The sequence below is a fragment of the Trachurus japonicus genome, chromosome 20 (assembly GCF_045865225.1).
Source record: "Trachurus japonicus isolate A0001 chromosome 20, Traja_1.0".
Lineage (NCBI taxonomy): Eukaryota > Metazoa > Chordata > Actinopteri > Carangiformes > Carangidae > Trachurus > Trachurus japonicus.
In genome coordinates this window covers 16,639,913-16,658,899 of record NC_140926.1, presented here as the reverse complement: position 1 = coordinate 16,658,899, position 18,987 = coordinate 16,639,913, and the positions used below count along the sequence as shown (strand labels likewise).

Genomic DNA, 18,987 nt, shown 5'->3' with positions numbered 1-18,987 from the left:
GAATGTGTTTGATATATTATGTGTCTGATGTGACTTGTAAAGCACTTTGGTCAACAATGGTTGTTTTTAAACGTGCTATATAAATAAACTTGAACTTGAGCTTGAACTTGAACTTTTGATTGATATTATTAAATATTATTGTTAATATATTATTATGCACAGCACCTCATTTATTGAAGTGATTACATGATACAATTGCTGTTCTTTGAGACCATTTGATGGGAGATCCATCAGTGTCATCAAAACCACTTTTCTAACCAGGGCAACTTTTAAAGGAGAACTATTTAAAGATGATGTCCTGTTTTCATCTCCTACTCCTGCTGATTCAGTTATGTAAGCTTATGTGCAGAGTAACAGCATCACCTTTTGGGATCTCTGCTGGACACAGATGAAAGAAGCAGGTCTGGTGCTGAATTTCAAGACATCAAAAATATTGCTCTGTCAGGCATCAGCCATTCAATCACCCCTACCAGCAGCTGTCCTTCCCCCCTCCTCCTCACCTCTCCGCTGAAAATGAGGCAGTATTCTCCATGGCAACCAGAGCCCTCTAAGGCTGTCGCAGCTAATCTTCAGGAGCTTAATTCTTACTTCTTGTAAGAGGGTTTTACCAACAGCACCAATGCCCAAGAATTCTCCCCAAACAACTGGATCTTCTGCTTATCCTACCGGAGGAGAAAAACAAACCTAGTAACCGCAGCTGAGAGGAGCAGAGGGGAGAATGGTAAGCTTCGTTCATCCAGAAAAGCTTTTTTTTCCTCCTCCTCTCTATCTCTGGTATTACGCTGCAGCTTGTAGGATTTTTTTTTTTTTTCAACAACAGTTTTGTTCTTCTTCTTGTGCGGTGGAGTTGACCTGCAGGGTGCAGCGTGTGGGAGGATGTTGGAAAGTGTTGCGAGAAAGCCTGGCATGTTTTGTTCTGTGTGTCTGAACTCTGATGACTCAGAGATCATACAGAATAAGAGAACCTTAGATCTAAACGTCACTGGTGCTTTTCTGTATTGGGTTGGTAGGGGTAGTGGTGGTGGTGGTGGTGGTTGGCGGGGGGGGTCTGGAGCTTGTGATCAACAAACACAATGTGCTCTCACTCTCTCACTAACACCAGTGCTTCTCTGCTTCCTGAGCAATTGATGTTGCTAAATAAGGAAATTGGTTGATCATTTTGAAGTGAAGCAAAGACATGATCATTGCTTCAGAAGACCTGCTTTGTTTTAGATGTGGATCTCTTTCTGCCTAAGGAGTTGTTTTGTATTAATAACAGCTTCTAATTTTCCTCTGCACTAATTATTTTCTCTGCAGTCTCCCCCTTCATGCCCCTTCTCCCTGCCCCTGTTCTCTCTCACTTGCCTGCACTAATCTTTTTGTTGTGGACTGAGGGGCCCAGGCTTTGGCTGACCATTCGGCACTGTAAGGGTCGGTGGCGAGCCCTCCTGTCCTCCACCAGATCTGGCGGGCCTATTATTAACGCCTCCCTCAGCAAGAACACATCCGCCGCTCTTCTATTTTAGCTTTCTCTTCCATCTACTTGTTCAAGTCTCTCACACTTTCCCCTCTCTATATGTTCTATCTCTAACACCTCCTTCTTGTCTCAAGCTCTTAGCCAGTCCTGGGAGCTCGAGCGAGTCGGCCGGCCCCGGTGGGAACATGCACCTCAGGAGCAGTGCTCCCCTTTTGCTGTTGCCGCTGTCCCTTTGCCTGCTGGGGAGTGTGCTGGGGGTGAAAGGGCAGGAGAGGGGGTACCTGCAGGAGGCTCTCAAGGCCTCGGATCTGCCCTCATGGATGGACAACGAACCTCAGCTCGAGAAGAACAAAACCAATGTCCTGATCACCACATTGCTTCAAGCGGTGCACTGTGCAGAGCGCACTGGGACCTCTCAGGACATCTGTGATAAGGTGAGCTCTACGCTTTTTCCTTTCACTATATGATGCTGAACTTTTACATCCAGCATGCTAACTACTTATTATTCACCTCATTCCTGTCTGCTTATTCCATGAAATGTGCTTGTTATGGTTGGAATGTGAGTGAATGTGGAGGCTTAAGTCCTTGACCTCTATGGGCCATTCATGCTGAGTGGCTTTAGACATCCCTGAGTTTGACATAATAAACTCCATAGAGCCGAGTTAGAAGTACTTCACATGTTTGTGCAGGTGGGTTGACAATGGGATTATGCAGCTTTTAGGCCTTGAAAGTGAGATTTTGAAATTAAAGGCACAACTTTTAACTTGTCAGCAGTGCTTGCTGAATAGTCTGCCCTCTCTGGCGAGAAGTCGTGCTTCACCCACTCTCCTTTAACCTTCGATATTTTGTGTGTGGGTCTAACTTGGCTTTGGTATCCAATTCGCCCAAAAAACAAACAGCAGCACAAAGCTAGACATTTTCTAAGAAGCAGAATACTGTGTGTACAAGGAGAAGAGGCCCTTTATCAAGTTGACCTATTTTTTTTCTCCACCAAATGTAAATCTTAGGTCACTCTCTTTCATAAGGTTAACATGACCTGATGTTCTTCAACTCTCTGTCCTTAAAAGCTCCCTAAAACATATTCTCATTTCCCTGTTCTCCTCACAGTGCCTGACACCAGACATAGCTCTCTCTGTGCTGGAGGATGATGGGAAGGGTTACCTCACCGAGGAGGACTACCAGCGTATTTCAACTGTTCTACTCTACTACATCATTAACTTACAAGATCTGTGTGTGTCAAACGCTGCCTCTCCTTCCTCCCTGTCCTCCTCCTCCTCTTCCTCCTCATCCTCCTCCTTGGGAAACTATCAGTTCTACCTTTTGGCCCTCACCAATCTACACCCATCTGAGGACAATAACATCCTATCACTTAGTGAAACAGAGAGTATTCTGCAGCTCATCAATCAGCACTATGACCCCTCCAACCAAGAAACCTCATCCGACTCACAAGTAAGGAAATGTTTTATAAAGGAAATGTATTACCAGTGCATGGCCTGATATGAAAACTACCATCTTTGATCCCACAGTGTATTGACGCCACTCAAATACTTGAAGATGCTGACATAAAAGAAAATCAGGGCGTGGGTGAGTCCTCTGTGCCCAAAGTGGCCGCAGCCATCATCAGCCATATCCTGCAAGGCCGCTGTTTCAGACAGAGGAACCTCCCATCACCAGCCTTCTTTACCGACTACATCTTTCAGTCCCTGAATCGCACAAGTAACCTCCAGATTCTAGGTAAACTGATCACCTCACATGTTCTTGTTATTTAATGTATGTACAGATTGTGTGGTTGGCTGCTAATACAGAGTCCTCACTGACTCAGCTTCCATTTATTATTCAAAAGATGAGTTTTAAGTAGATTATTTGCTTTTATTCTCTTTTTATATATAGATACGAGAGTTAGATGAGGGGAGTGACAATACTTGTAATTTGTTGAATAGAGTTTATAGTTTTCTTACTTACCTCTGTTTCTCTTCTTAAAATCATGTATAAAGGTATTTCCTATCTTGGTCACTGAATAAAAAGAATGGCAGATTTTGTCAGTGCAAATATTAAGAGGAAATTTCCTAAATATGACATCAGAAGATTTTCCACCCTGATAAAAACAAAACATTTTATACACAGACCAGTGACTCCTTTGGTCAGGTCTGATGGTGTATAATCCAATGATGCCACTTCTCTTCTCAGACTTGGAGGAGCTGCTTCATCAGCTGGGAGTGGGACGGGAAGGAGCCACTGTTTCTCATAACAGGAAGAGGCGGAGCATCACAGGAAGTCTGCAGAAAGCAGCGGGGCATCAGGTGGATGGCTGTAACCATGAAACTGGAGACCTAAGCAGAGATTGGACACAGGTGAGGCTGAGACAAATTATATGATTCAGATTCAATGTTCTGAAGTTTGATTTGAGCCTCCTACTCATCCATCACATTTGTCTCTTCCTTTGAATCTAATCAGGTGTGTTTTTCAGCCAATCAGTTGCTGGATATTTTTGCTCTGGATCCTCATTTGCCAATTTCCAAGGAGCACTTCAGACAAATTTGCCCAGCCATTATTCAGCAGTTGCTAGGCAATGCCTGTGAGTCTGCAGAGCAGAAAACAAGAGGAGCTGTGCCCACTGCTCTTGAGAGTAAGACATTTTACCTCATTGTTTGTCTCTTCAAAACACAGCCATAAACAAATGTAATATATAACTGCAACCAAAGAAACAAGGTTGTGATTTGTGACTTTGTTTACCAGACAGAAAACACAGACCCTTTCCACCAAATGTTTTATTTTAGGTCTTCAATTGAAATGCATAATAGACTAAGAAAGAAAGGGCAAATTCACAAGGTTAACCATAATTCTGGGATAAACAAAGAGAAAAACATATGAGAACTTGGTCATGACATATTAGATGTATTAAAAGATGTATTTCATTTTTGTTTGTTAATTCAAGTTGTGTTTATGAAAGTCCAGTTGCACCACTAAAACATTTAAACTCATCAAACAACCTCAGTGTCCTTCCTTAAAAAGTAATTTTTATAATCTAATAAGTTTTTATCCTTTTTTATCCCTTTTATCCTTATTCTTTTAAATTATATTATATTATACTGCTTCTTGATTGCACTGTAACTATTCTGTTGAGTGAATGCACTGTGTATTTTCTATTGTTTATGTCTGTGCAGCACTGTAAGCAAGAGACTGGGTTTTCCTTCCTTTTGTTTTGACTGTATTGCAGTCGGTGTTGATGATGATCTGATGATTTCTTCTCCTGCCTGCAGAGTACGGCTACAGCACGGCTGCCGTCCTGCTCATCACGGTGGGCTCCATGTTTGGTATCTGCCTGATCTTCTTCAACTCTTGTCAGGAAACCTACACACTCATCCTGCAGCTGTTTGTGGGCCTGGCAGTGGGAACTCTCTCAGGAGATGCTCTCTTGCACCTCATACCGCAGGTACGGCGTCATCAAAATGACCACTGGTTTGTCTTGACTGTTGAGTAAATGTATATATAAATGTAAATAATTTGTTCCTACTGTATTTGTCTCCTTTGGAGATTCTGGGCCTACACGACGACACTCACAGCCATGCTGATGAGCACTACACTGAAAGAAAGGACTATCTGTGGAAGATTCTGGGCATGATCGCTGGGATCTATGGCTTTTTCCTCATTGAGAGGATGTTCTCCGTTTTATTTCCTTCTCATGGCCATGTAAGTTTTGCATTGTTGTTGCTAAAACTCAAACCACAATGTGTGAATGAAAAGGGGTTGATGTCTTATACCTGGCCAGATCACATGGCTGCATGAGAGCTACAGGCAGCATCTGGCCTCATGACTTTCTTTTGTCTGCAGGGTCATTCCAGTGACCTTCCTTTAGAGGTCAGCTGCAATGGTCCGTCACAGAGGGGCAAGTCCATCTCCACCATACAGCTGGTCAGTGTCATCGCTAACTGTTATGTTGTTTTAAAAGTGTTCTTGGCACAAAGTCCTGACTCCTTTCATCAACCCTATTATGTACATAGTGATGGAGTAGACCACAGAGATCATAACAAGGTAGTTCTGGGAAGTTAAACAGCGCCAAGAATTAAGTGCCCAGAAGACAGAGAAAAAAATATAAAGAAAAGATAAATATAATACATGGTGCCTCTACTTAAAGGGACAATGAGGAGTTTTGGAAAGCGAAGTGTTCTCATACTACATTTACCATGAGCCTCCACACGCACAATGAAATTCTTGGACCGGTGCAAGACAGACGTCTTGCCAAGAATGTTTTCATTCATCAACAATGAAAGTCGTAGGTTCGAAGACGATCACATACCGTCGTAGTTCCGACCATAAACGGCGATTCGGCGGCGTTATTCTCATGACCTGCCGGGCAGCGTCCGCGAAACGGAAAGTAAGGAAATGCTGGTCGGCTCGCCCAGTGTTTCCGCCACTAATTAAAATAACAAAATAACGATAGAGACAAAACAATATATTTATCAAAAAGGGAGCCATTAACAAGTGTGGGTAGCGTAGATTCATTAACGTGAGACTTTTTTTTATAACCAAATAGAAACTCCTCGTTGTCCCTTTAAGTCAGTGTTTTTCAACCTTTTTAGTCTGATATACCAGGTAACCCTTCATCAAGACTACCTGCCATGGTTATAATATGTTCATTCAAATGTATTTTAAATACAATTTAACACCATAAAGGGACACTATTTACACTGTTTTTTACTAATCCTGAAATGAATTGTATTCTTATGTTACTTGGTTGCATTTTTATCTAACCCACCAATCACTTTTAGCCTTCCTGGTTGGAGGGGCCTATACCCTTAGCAACTGACTTATCATAGCTGGTAATTTGTTGGCTCTTTTTGAAAATAAATATACTAAAGGTCATCATAATACTTTTGTATAACTGAACCCAGTGAGGACAAAACAATTCTATTTGTACCAGAGAGCTTATACCCCATTTTCAAAAAAACAAGAAGCAGCTCTTGCAGCAGTTAAATCCTCGCATTGATTAAATGTTTTCTTCACTGCACTGCAAATATAGTTTCATTCACCCCAGTGATGCTTCACTCCCACACTACTCCTCCACCAGTACTGTTGTGCTAGAGGGCACTGTTTGCAGGAGGAAGGCCAGTAACTCAGAGCACAGCTTCACACAACCTTGGGGACAGATCACAGCACACTGTCCCAACTCTGATCCCATCCTCGTTATTAAAAATCATAGAAAAAAAAAAAAATCAACAGTAATTCACTTGAATCAATTTCCCAGCATTGCTGTTATGTAACGGGAAATGAAGAGCGGTGTAGGAGGGAGTGAGGGAACAGGGCATGTAGGATGTTGGAGAATGATAAGTATTGAATCATTCAGACAGCACTTCATATTTGTGTTGAATCATGTAAGTACAGCTGAATAAATACCTTCAAAACTAGAACACTTTGGACACAGAGACAAGTCACTCCAAGTCAACTTCAGACATGGACCTATTTTCCAACCATTTGTGTTACATAAAATGTCTCAGGCTCAATTAGTATAAAAGGTTGAGTTGGTTTAAATATCTGTGCTGTTGATAATTATGTGGATCCTGCAGGGACCCGTGGATGACTTGGAGTGTGCAGAAATATCTCCTGAGCATGCAGACACAAGGAGCCCTTCACATCAGAGTAAGCTCCTTCAATACGAATTGCACAATCACACACAGATGAATGTGATGTACTTAGTAATTAGTTGCCTGGCATGACAGAGCGATTGCCACGGTCTGAGGATGAGAGTTAACAACACAGACTTGCTTTTGTACTCCCAGGACAAGGGGTTCCTCTGCTGGCTGTGATGGTGATCGTGGGAGACAGCCTTCATAACTTTGCCGATGGCCTGGTTGTCGGCGCGGCCTTCTCCTATTCAGCCGAATCTGGCATGGCAACCACCGTGGCGATCCTGTGCCACGAGATCCCCCACGAGATGGGTGAGAGGTCACTGTGCTTGCTTTGTGAGCACTTTTTTTTGGTTTTGTTTTGTTTTGTTTTTTTTGGCTGAGGCCAGGAAACACTCTGTTTGACTGATTGACTTCTCTTGTCTGGTTTTTGTCTCAAAGGAGATTTTGCAGTGTTGCTCAGCTCTGGACTCTCGGTGAAGACTGCTGTGCTGATGAACTTCCTCAGCGCCCTGACTGCCTTTGTGGGCCTCTACATCGGACTGTTTGTTTCCTCAGAGACAGAGGTGCAGCAGTGGATCTTTACTGTCACTGCTGGGATTTTCCTCTACTTGTCACTGGTAGAAATGGTAAGACAGCTTTATCAAAGGCTGGTGATAACATACAGTAGCTATATGTCTCTCGTTGTCAACAGATCTAATGAAAAATACCAAAACCAAATGTATTGATCCTGATACAGTTAGTTTATTTCCCAGTGCAATATTGCTGTCCAAAAATGATTAAAATTCAAGAAATGTAGAAAATTCCCCTTAAAAAAAACTACAATGCCCAGCATTGTAAGTCTGTTTGTGAAACTTTAATATCTCAGTGACTTTTTGATGGATTTCCATGCTCTGCCTTTTTATCTACCTCTAGTGAGGATGATATTTGGGGTTTTGAGTGAAATATCCCAACAACTATCTCAAAAGAATACCTTGAAATCCGGGTTACACATTCATGTTCCCCTCAGTACAAACTGTAATCACCAGTAATCATCACAACTTTTATCATTCTGACATTCCTGAGACTTCATGCTAAGCTAATGGCTAGGCTAATGACATTCCCAGTAGCCTCACCATGTGCTTTGGGCTTACTGCCGATTGACAAATGTCAGAATACACCAGATTCTACACATCAGCATGTTAGGATTGTCATTGTAGGTAGAAGAAGACGAGTAATGCACATCGCAGATTGTCTGGCGATGGAGTTGAAAACTTGAAAAAAAGTGGAAACACGTTCCCACTTTTTCCAAGGATTGTCATTGTAAGCACTGTCCGCAGGCTGTCATTAGCATTAAGCTCACAGCACAGTGCTGGTAAGATGTCTGCGTACTGCAAAACTCTACTGTTTTGAGAAGAAATGAATGGCCTTGGGGCTGAGTGGTAAAGTTAGAAAGCATTGCGAGATACACTGAGACACTGATGGTTTTGTTTTTACTGTGTTTTTTCTTCTTTCATCAGCTTCCAGAGATGAGTCGAGTGAAGACCGACAGACCGTGTCTCATGTTTCTCCTACAAAACCTTGGGCTGTTGATGGGTTGGGCCTGCCTTCTGCTCCTCGCGCTCTTTGAACATGAACTCAAGTTCTAAACGCACACTCACATCTAAGTGCACATGACACAGTATGTATTCAGACAGGGCTGAAGTGGAACAAGTGTCGACTTGATTTTTAGAGTTGCTTGAGATTTGTTTTTGGACTTGTTGATTAACGTCTGCTGCTGTGCACAGCTCCATTTGTGCAAGTGTTAGTTTGTGCAACCTTAAACAAGTCAATATTGGTCAACAAGTGAGTATTTCATGATGTTGTAGTCTCAGCACTGGATGACGCAGTAAAGATGTCATTTATAGCTGTATGAATCCTTCCTTTTTTATACATGATGATTTATTTTTTTATGTTAGGTGTCTTGGATTCCTGCGTCTGGACACTTGATGTCTAGTTTAAACTCTCATGACCCTATCAGGTGCAATTGTGCATTTCTGTTCTGTGAAATATTTATATCACCTCAGACAATCGGATCGTTTGATTTTGAAGGCATTCTCACCAGCAAGGTACAAAATACTGCAATTCTACTTCTTTTGTACGTACTTTTGTGTTACGTAGATTATATAGGATAGTTAGTTCATTTTGGGGTTTTGCACAATGTTTTATTTTATATATTGATTTATTTTACAGACCTGTAATTTCTGCATCATTCCTGAGTGTTTTCCAAGATGTTTCCTTCAAGGGCGGTGAAGTTTGGTACAAATTCTGAGGAAAAGAGACAGCACTCAATTTGTACTCTTTCAATGAATCAATTTCACTTAAAGGGACACCCCAGTGATTTAGTATTGGCCTTGTTATTACTGTCTTTGTAAGGCACCTTTTAACTTGTACTTGAATATATAAACACAGATATACTGTTATCGTTATTCAGTGCATCTTTCATAGTTCCTCTCTGCCTGTAAATACCCATGTCAAAGTAAGTAAATACCAAAATACACCGATTTCAACAACTTAGAAATATACAAAATCTGATTGTCTTAATAGGAAACTCTAATATTAGGTGTTAAAATGCCTCTTTGTTAAACTTAAGCTGCTTTAAAATACTTTTAGAAGCCCTCTTTTCAGAAGCATCGCTCTTTCCTCTCATCTCAGAGGCATCATTCTTTGTTTTTGAGGCGTCTCTGTGATCCAATATGAGGGCACTTCCACCCACCTGAGCCATTTGTTCTCCTCATCCACCAACCTGGATGACTAATGCGAGCTGTAAAAGACAGAAGAACTCTGGAGCGATCCGGCCCACACAGCGCACACGCTCTTTAACGGCGAGAGTGGGCCTGCAGAAGGAGGTGGTATAGAAGAAGAGGATGTGATGAATACATCAGTGCAAATAAAATAAATGAAACACAGTAAATCAACTTATTTGTACATAGAATTGGATTTGTGATATTGAGAGAATGAGTGGGCTTAAGAGAGGATTTTTACATCTATTTAATCAGCTTGTTGTGATTAGATTCTGGTGCTCTCAGCATCAACACATTTCTGTCAAATCTGAGTAAACAGCTGTCAAGCACTTGCCTTATTTGTTCCGAGGATTAGTTTCATTGCAGAATTTGCATGGTGATTATGTTAATTTGCCATTCTAAGCTTACTACCAAAGTGCAAAGTCAGTGATATTGACAGTGTCATGAGATTATTTGACTATCACGTCAGGAAGAGCTGACACCGTTTACTGTGACTTCCCGAGTAATTGTAAAACAATAGCAGGAAGTCCATTGAATTTTCTCTTATTCTAGCAACTCTGCTGTTATTTTGGAAATGCCAACCCCCTTTGGCATTTCCAGGAAAGCTTTGGACCTAATGATCTGTGTGTAAATCTGCTCTTTTGTACCAAAGACACATTTTCTGGCAAGTGTGCATGTTTCGAGGCAACTGCTGCCAGGATAGAGGAAGGAAGGGCTTTTTATCTGGGGCATGCTAGTGTGAACACTGAGTATCCTCACTTGTTTAGCAGAGACCTGTCAGAAGATGAGTTCAGCTGTAGGGTCATCAGGGCAGCATGAGCACACAGGAATGATGGGAAAATCTAAAGGAGAAAGACACAAAACAGGAAATATAGATATGTAAGAGTTTTCCCTTTGATTTGAAAATAATACTTTGCACCTGTTTTCTTTGTCACACAAAACCACATGGGATATTGGTACTCAGACATCTCATTTCTGTTGTTGCAGCATGTCTGACCCAACAGACAAATAGTTTGTTGAATTTATTAAAAAAAAAAAAAAAGTCTGGCAAGCAGCAATCCTATTTCATGTAAGATTCTTAATTATCTCAACTAAAACTGTTGCCCAGCTTGAATGATACAGTGTATATCTTATAAGAATATATTATCAATTTTGTGCACGTCCATAAAGTATGATAAATTCAGAGAGACAATTTCTGAGTTGAACTGACCTTTGAATAATATACATGTAGGATCAGTTACCAATAAACACTGTATCCCACATTGAAACAAAAAGCTTGTAATTGTTGTCACCAAGCCCAAGCCTAAATGGTCTTGGTGACATATCATCATCTGGGTTAATTTTTCAGACTTTGGAGGGCTGCATCACACACTAGTTCACTAGACAGCTGGGTTGAGTAGTTTTAACCATGGCTAATAAACTCACTTTGAAGTGGAAAATCAGTGGAGTGTCCCCTTTCAAATACAAAAGCACATGAAACCACTAGAGGGCAATAATAGATAACAAAACCTCAGGGACATCTGTGGTAAATATTGTCTCAGAAGGAGTTCACCTCAGTTTCAGCAATGGATGTATAACATGAGGTGTGTAATCATCTACAGTAGGCTATGTAGTTTTACACACACTGTTCATTACACAGATATATAAGATGGAGCCGAAAGTGTATTTGTATTCCCACTTAAACAATACGCACTGTACGATGATCAAGTCTGAATACTAATTCAGTAATAATAGACTCAGCATCACTGATGCCAATCCTGGTGGCTTGACAAATCAGAGATATGTTCGGAAAAATTAATCCACTAAATCAGAGATATGTGAAGTCACTAAAGGACAGCAATAAAGTGTTAAGTGAGCTGGCCAGATATTCAAAAATTATTAGTTCACTATCATATTGAGGTAGATGATAAATGACAAGAAATGCAACATTTTCAAAGCAGTCAACTTAAAATTCAGTAGCCTATCATCTTAAGTTATTCTTTAAAGGTGCTATGTAAGTTTTATTAGCACCTGACAATATATCCTCCCGTCTTCCTGGTGTTGCTGGTAGAGGATGGTGGTGGTGATAATGGTTGCTTGCCAAAGGTTTCAGCCATCACTGTGTTTACAAGGAGTTAGATTATAGGGCAGCATTACTTCTCTGTTGTAGTTTTCAAATAAGAAAGGATGTGCAAGGGGAGGCTGGTTAGCATTCATGATAAATGACTACATCTAACATTGTATTTGCTTTGCACCATGAGACAGATGTTCACAAATGAAGGAATTAAGATCAGTTAGGCCTACAACAGATCTTCTAGAAACAGATAGGCTATAGAGCTGATTAGTCATACCAAAAATGTACATTTTGTAGCACCTTCAAGTTTTGCTTTTTCAAATTAAATCACCTAGACTTCACTTTCATTAATTATTATTATAGACGGTGATTAATTTAAGAATAAACTACAGATGAGATTGATCCACTTTCCACTATAAAATGATTGAATTAAGGGGTTCAAGATTTAATCCACTCTTGTCACTCAATGGTTAAAGGCTTTTATACAATACACTTTCTTTTTAGAGATATTTTCTGCTTGGATGCTGTAAGCCTAATTCATTTCTATCCTTTTGCTCTGAGAAGGAGGTATTGGCGCTGGATGAGGGCGCATGGAGCAGCGCTCTCAGCCAGTGTGGGTAGGAGGGCACTCACGAGGAGGCTCTGTGATGCTGAAGGCAATGATATCCGAGAATTCAAACCCTCACAATCATCATCATCATCTGAAGTGGAGGAAAACTGATTCACTATCCTCTTCCGCACAAGCTCCTCCTTTTACCTCTCCTCCTGCCTCAAACTTGAGGCTTGGCGGTGCCAGGTGAACGCCAGCGTCTCTGCTTCCACCAGCTTCAACTCATTGACATGAACCGGTGAACGGGTAAAAAAAAAAAAAAAAAAAATGCGCTTTAGCTTTCATCTGGGAGCCAGCATCTGTCCAAGCCGAGAGGTTTTGCCGAGTATTTGCTGTTGTCAAATGGTGTAATGGTCGTCAATAATACTCCAAAAACAGGAGCAGCAACGCCTCTGGACAAACACATGGACTCGCTGGAACATCCGATGTTACAAGTAAGCTCATTTAATTTGAATGACACCGGTGTTTTCATGTCACGGTCGGTAATAATAGTTCACCAAAGTTTTCAAGTTAAAGAAACAGGCTCACGTGCCCTCAACCTGTCCACTTCCTCGTGCCCATTGGTCGCAACTGTTCTAAAATAAGTTTTGATTACGTAATTATCCGCGAGGACAGGTTTGAATTTTGAATTTTAACGGTTGATTTGAACGAAACAAAAAATGTCGTCAGCCTACAGCTGAGTCCTGCGTTTGATCAGGTTGGTGTGTCACTGTAAACATTAATTTTATCAGCTTGTAGCCTAGCAATTACATTTTTTTTATGTAAAGACCTGATTAATTGTCTTAATTGTTGTTAAGTCTGGCTGCTAGTCGTATTCTACTTGACATTATACTAACTTGACAAGTAGGCTAGGCTATAGTTTTGTATTTCAAAATTGACACTAGGCTATTTTAGAGTAGCCTAGTGTAAGGATAATACCAAATTTTCAGAAGAAAACAAAGTCTTGAATTAAAAAAGTATAGAGGTGTTATCAGAAAAAGACAGCTGAATAGAGTAGTCTAAGCAAAATAAGCATCAGCCTACATATCAGTCAGTGATTGTTCAGATGTTTTATCAGTAGCCTAATCTTCTGTCTTATAAATGCAGTGGTAGCTACAGTATGACCATATTTCTGACTGAAATGGACGGCATCACGGCAATCGGTGTAGCCTACCTACAGTATATTAAGTAAAATACTCAAAAACTACTCTTGTAGAGTAGCCTACTAAATAGTTACTTTACAGTATTGTTTTTGTCTAGTCTGAAGATCCTAAATCCAATGGATTATATGTTGTCTTTCTCATGCAGTCCAGTACATTAGTTCAATTTGTTTACTGCTGTTTCTATTTGGTTTGAGGTTAATTAAACCTCATCCTGTTCCTCCAGACTCTCTGGGCAGCCCGAACTGTTTTACATGGTCAGCTCCACGGAAACAGACAGAATAGCTTTCCTTCTCTGTTTATGTGCATGATTAACATGTCCTGGGGGAGTCGGATAGAATAAAAGGCATATTTGAAATGAATTTCTGTTTTTCTGTCTCTACTAGCAACACATGCTGTATGAGCACTTGAGCTGAGTGCACTACCTTCCCAGCCCCTCATCATATCAGCTTGTATAATAGGGACCACCCACATGATTGCCATCATTTTATGACACCTGTCATAATATTACACTTAAAATAAAACAGTAAGAGCTATTAACTAATTGAATTCACAGTTAGACTCTGTTTCAGCTTTTAATGGAAAGATTCACTTTTTATATCCTTTTTCTTCCATGTAGGTCTTAAAAGCAGTATTCCCACATGCCCACATGTACTGTATGCTGAACCAGTTTATTTTTATATTACTTAGGCTATCCTTCCCAACACAGTTACAATGTAAAAGATGGTAGACAAATCAGCCCTTCTCTTGTCTCAAACAGCATTTTAAAGCTCATCTGAGGCTCATATTAACCTTCAGCACTTGTAGTTCAACAGATTATGTTGTATCGACTACAGTTACAGTCATTTCAGACTAAAGTTCCTTTTCTGTTTCATCATATTTACTCTGCAGCTAAGCAAAGAAGCACTCTCTGGGGGAACAAAGAGGGAAGTTTATACCAAAAAACACAACAAAAAAAGACATTTGAGAGAGAGCTGAAACAGTTACACTGACCTTGGTTAGTGATAAACAGCTTTAGGGCTGCAAACAGCAATTATTAGGATACTAAAACAATAACGCTATCATTTCATCAATACTCTCATTGATTAATCCACTAATGTTTGGGTCTACAAGTTGTTAGGAAATAGTAAAAAAAATGCCAAAAGGAAATTGAAAATGTGAAAACCTTCTCTTTAACAAATCCACGGTTTCCTTTTTTGTTTTCTAAAGTCTCATGGCAAAGGAGCTCGAAGAAAAGGTCGTTTTAAAGGTTCAGATGGCAGCACCTCCTCTGACACCACGACCAACAGCCTTGTTCGCCAGGTAAGAATGACATTTCACTTCAAATCCATTCTCTAGCACATTTAGTAAAAACAAATGGTGCTACTGTTAGCCATACTAAGTTTAGACAGAAATTTGTATTGTACTGATGGTAATGTCTGATCGGATTGTGCACGTACAAGAACAGGTATTTTTTCGACTACAGTGCCTTCATTAAGGAATGTAACACTTGTGTGGGTCTGCCTGAATATGTAAATCCCCGACGCTAAATGCAAACTGGCATAAGAGTCCAGCTTCAGTAATCATCATCCATCAAGGATGAGATGTGCATTGCAGTGAAAGCTCTCTGTAAACACTGCTGGGTACAGTATGTTAAGTGGACGCCTCTTCCCTGAGCTGCATCCTCCGTGCTGTGAGAGCAGCGACACAGTGGCCTGTTATAAAGCAGACCCTGAAAGGTACACGCTCACCGTGTCTGGTCTTTGTTGAGTGGACCTGTAAGGGACAGGATGGGCTGGGTTAAGGATGCGCGCTGCTGCCTAAATGTTTCTGCCTTTTTTGGAGGAGGAGGCGCACATCTCCTCGTCTTTGGCAAGGCCGCTGCCGAGCAATGCGAAACTGGCGGGGATCACAGCAAACCATCACCTCCTGGCCTGTTGTCTGCTTCATCTCAAGGTCATGGAGAACTTCTGAATGAGCAGCTACAGTCTCATCATCAGTGTTACAGCTCAGTTGGAGCTGCTCAGGGAAGAATTGCCTGATTCTTACCACCACCCTGGGGAGTTCATGCCCATTCCCACAGTCCTCCCCAAATGAGAAGTTCCCCTTTAGTCTGAGTCATCACAGATAATTAGGCTGAGAGTCAATGTTTATATTGTTTATTTGCAATATAACACCACATCCTACAGAAATGAAATGTCATTTTTTAGTAGGAGGTAGTAGCGGGGTGTGGGGAGGGAAGAGGAGTGATGTGTTTGAGGGTCAGTGAGGCCCTAGCATGCCGGGCAGAAATATCCTCTTTTAGATATTTGCCGCAAGAGGGCCCCAGAAATAGCAGACCAGACTTCCAGTAACTTCCCCTCTGTTTGGATAATAATGTAAATACTGTTTTTCAACTGTGCTATCATAACAACAGATTTAATCTGACCTTATTTTCTTCTCACTTGTGCTCAATCATGTCGCCTGTGATTATTTTCACGTTTCACAGAAGAATGTGGGAGCAGTATTTATGTCACTATACTAACACCGTCCCAGGAAAGCATGCCACCAACCTCTGTGTGGTTATCTTGCTGCCACTTCATCAATCTGTCATCTTCAGTCTTTGCTTTATCATTTCTCTCTTCCCTGTCAGCATTTGAAGCTGTAGCTAAAGAAAGTTTACATGACTCGATTTAAGAATTATCTTTTGTATATTTTCTTTTGCTCTACCTCCTGTCTGACCTGTTGTTTTTATGCCTCACAGTCCTTTGGTTCCTGTAGGCGTCTCAAGCATATCTCGAGCTTTCCAAGGTCAGTGAGTGATCGATCTGGTGCAACCATGAGCGTCGTGAACATGGCTTTCCAGTAAAAGCATATAAACAGCTCCTAAAAGAAAGAGTTACTCATGCTCCAGCAGATAGAGAGGGCAGAGGGCAGACAGAGAGTAGGTTGAGAAAGAAAGGATGAGAGACGTTCCCTGTGGCTGTGGCCTTCTGCCCAGGGGGAGTATGGAGGAGGCTGGGAAGGGTGGAGGTCTAGGCCAGACCAGACCGCTCAGCCGTGGGAGTAGCAGGGTCAGCGTTTAACTGGAGCTCAGCTCTCCATTGAGAAGAAGGAAGGGCAGAACTGTCAGAGATCTGTTTGAAAACTTCTGCATCAGGTGGATGGTTTATTTTTACTTATGTGGAGGTGGTCTAGTTCTGCAGTGTAAGCAAAGATGGCGAGTCTTTGTGTGGTTTGTGTTGCAGTGTCTGTGTGTTTCTGCCCATGTCGAAGTGTTACAAATGCTGATAAATAGTATAGATGGTCATGTCTTCTACATCACTGTTTTATCACCCTGTGGACTCACGTTTATAGCCCAGACATTTGTACGTGAATTCATCTCCCGTGAGATATAAAAACAGATGTTTCAAGGTAGGGATGATAGTGGTAAATATGTGTTGGTGCATTCATGCTTTGTTCAATATTTAAATAAAATAAAATGTGTAGCTTTCAAAACTTTTAAAGGCAGATTTTTTATGAACATATCTTTATTCCCTTTTTGCTGAGTGTTTGAAAAGAGGATCAAACCACACTCATGTTTGTACCCTCAATATGATGCTGTAGTTAGAAGTTGCTTAGCTTCGCTTAACACAAAGACTGAAAGGTTCTTTGTAACTCCAGACAGAACCCAGCGAGCTGTTTGCCCATTTCTTGTCTTCATGCTAAGATAGTTGGCTGCTAGATTTAGCTTTGTAACATGCAGATATTGAAGTGATATTAATCAAGCAAATAAACCAAACCCACTTTTATACACTCATCTTTCAGTCTGGACAGTGTGTTTTGGTTGAACTCACCAGACAGAGCCTAGAGTGTTCATTGGAAACTCCAAACTGCCCCTTAGGTGTAAATGTGAGTGACTGTCCATCTGTAAACTGGCACTGTGTTTATAGTGTCTGTTTCTGTCTAATGCATCCTGGGAAACAATCCAGTCCCTCATGACCCTGAATAATAATAAACTTTCTTTATATAGCACTTCTCTAAAAACAGAGTTAACAAAGTGCTTTGCAGAGAGTGATAAACAAAGCTCAGAATAAAAAAAACAGGATTAAATGCTGGATTGTTTGAAAGCGAGTCTATAAAAGTTAGTTCTACGTAGTGGATTTAAAAAATAAAAAAAAGACACTGATTTGTAGGCGTAAGCTCTGTCAGGCTGTTTGGATCTGTGAAGAACAATGTCTGATCATATTTTTTCATATTAATGGGAGGCTCAGTAACAGTGTAAAGAGCTCTGCCTGAGTGTCAGTTTGCCCTTCAGGCTCAGTGGAGATGTTAGATCTAAAGATGTAGTTAAAAACACCAAGTGTAGACGGTTTTGTCTGGATGCTTTGTCCCTGACTTTACATTTGTAAAGGCCTCATTCATTTTGTAGCAAAAAGGGACCAAAATCAACTGTGGAATAAGAATGGACAGGAAATAAATGATTGAATCAATTCAGTATGAAAGCATCTGCTACGAAAATATTGTAACAGCTCAGAGGAGGATAACTGGAGCTGACTTTTGCTGCGCTGGAAACAATGAGGAGCTGAACGACAGTACCTCAAAGAGCATTATGTCATAATTACCCTCATGCTATTTACCATACTTGTTATATTTATGTAAATGGTTGCATCAGACTTCCACTTTCCCTCTGTGTCACCCGCCTCCCTCTGTCTCTTTCACCTATTGAACAGTGTCTCTTCATGTCTCCCACTGCGCCAGCTTTTCCATGGCATATTATTGCAGTTGGTGTCTCTCCGTCTATACTACTACGTCTGTACATTCATGTCGGAGAAAATCATGTGGTGATGAAAGGCTTGTCTGACAGGGTGTGACGAGGGCAGGAAACCCCTTTAATGCCTCCCTGATTGCGGGCATTTTTCCTTTTCATCATCGTCATTATTTTTTCTCTGCTTAATGGAGAGAAATACTTTGTAACTGACTCTGGTAACTATCAGAGCTTTCATGCTGCATTTGCTGGTGATATGCAGTATTGTAATGGTATTGGTATGAAGTTCCTGCAATCAGAGAGATCATGGAGTGGTGAGCTGTAACATTAACCCCCCAGACCTTTGTCTGAACTTTAAGCAATATATGATAAGTCATAGTTTTCTAATAGCAGGTATTTCTGGAGAGCCATATGTTTCTGGCAACAAACTGCAGTAATTATACCTTAAATACTGCACTTACTGTATGTGAAAATGTCCACTCAAGAAAGGCAGCTGTAATCTACCGCTGGTACACAGTCATATCTGTGGCACTAGAATGCCATCTAGTGGCAAAATGCAGGTAGTTAGAATACCAGTATAAGGGTACTGAAATCAGGCTTCAAAAGCTTTATATGATCTCATGATATTATCTTTTTTG

General features: G+C 40.9%; 2 protein-coding genes across 5 annotated transcripts in view; both read left to right on the top strand.

Moving 5' to 3' along the window:
• The first annotated feature begins 483 nt into the window (after positions 1–483).
• Positions 484–18,987, top strand: part of LOC146966724 (zinc transporter ZIP12-like) — a 201,537-nt gene continuing 183,033 nt past the window's right edge. Inside the window, exons 1-14 of one of the 3 annotated variants that reach the window (XM_085763320.1) lie at positions 484–721; positions 1,591–1,890; positions 2,564–2,905; positions 2,983–3,190; positions 3,644–3,807; positions 3,911–4,082; positions 4,717–4,889; positions 4,991–5,146; positions 5,288–5,368; positions 7,021–7,093; positions 7,234–7,392; positions 7,522–7,709; positions 8,580–8,744; positions 9,756–9,953. In XM_085763320.1, coding sequence (XP_085619446.1) covers positions 719–721; positions 1,591–1,890; positions 2,564–2,905; positions 2,983–3,190; positions 3,644–3,807; positions 3,911–4,082; positions 4,717–4,889; positions 4,991–5,146; positions 5,288–5,368; positions 7,021–7,093; positions 7,234–7,392; positions 7,522–7,709; positions 8,580–8,708 — 2,148 coding nt within the window. In that variant the 5' untranslated portion in view covers positions 484–718 and the 3' untranslated portion in view covers positions 8,709–8,744; positions 9,756–9,953. Of the gene's footprint in view, positions 722–1,590; positions 1,891–2,563; positions 2,906–2,982; positions 3,191–3,643; positions 3,808–3,910; positions 4,083–4,716; positions 4,890–4,990; positions 5,147–5,287; positions 5,369–7,020; positions 7,094–7,233; positions 7,393–7,521; positions 7,710–8,579; positions 9,521–9,755; positions 9,954–18,987 lie in introns of those variants that run through there. The other 2 variants (XM_085763321.1, XM_085763319.1) reach the window with 2 other exon arrangements.
• Positions 12,506–18,987, top strand: part of cacnb2a (calcium channel, voltage-dependent, beta 2a) — a 61,141-nt gene continuing 54,659 nt past the window's right edge. For both annotated transcript variants that reach the window (XM_085763314.1, XM_085763310.1), the window contains exons 1-2: positions 12,506–12,939; positions 14,854–14,946. In XM_085763314.1, the coding sequence (XP_085619440.1) occupies positions 12,856–12,939; positions 14,854–14,946 (177 nt within the window). In that variant the 5' untranslated portion in view covers positions 12,506–12,855. The remainder of the gene's footprint in view (positions 12,940–14,853; positions 14,947–18,987) is intronic.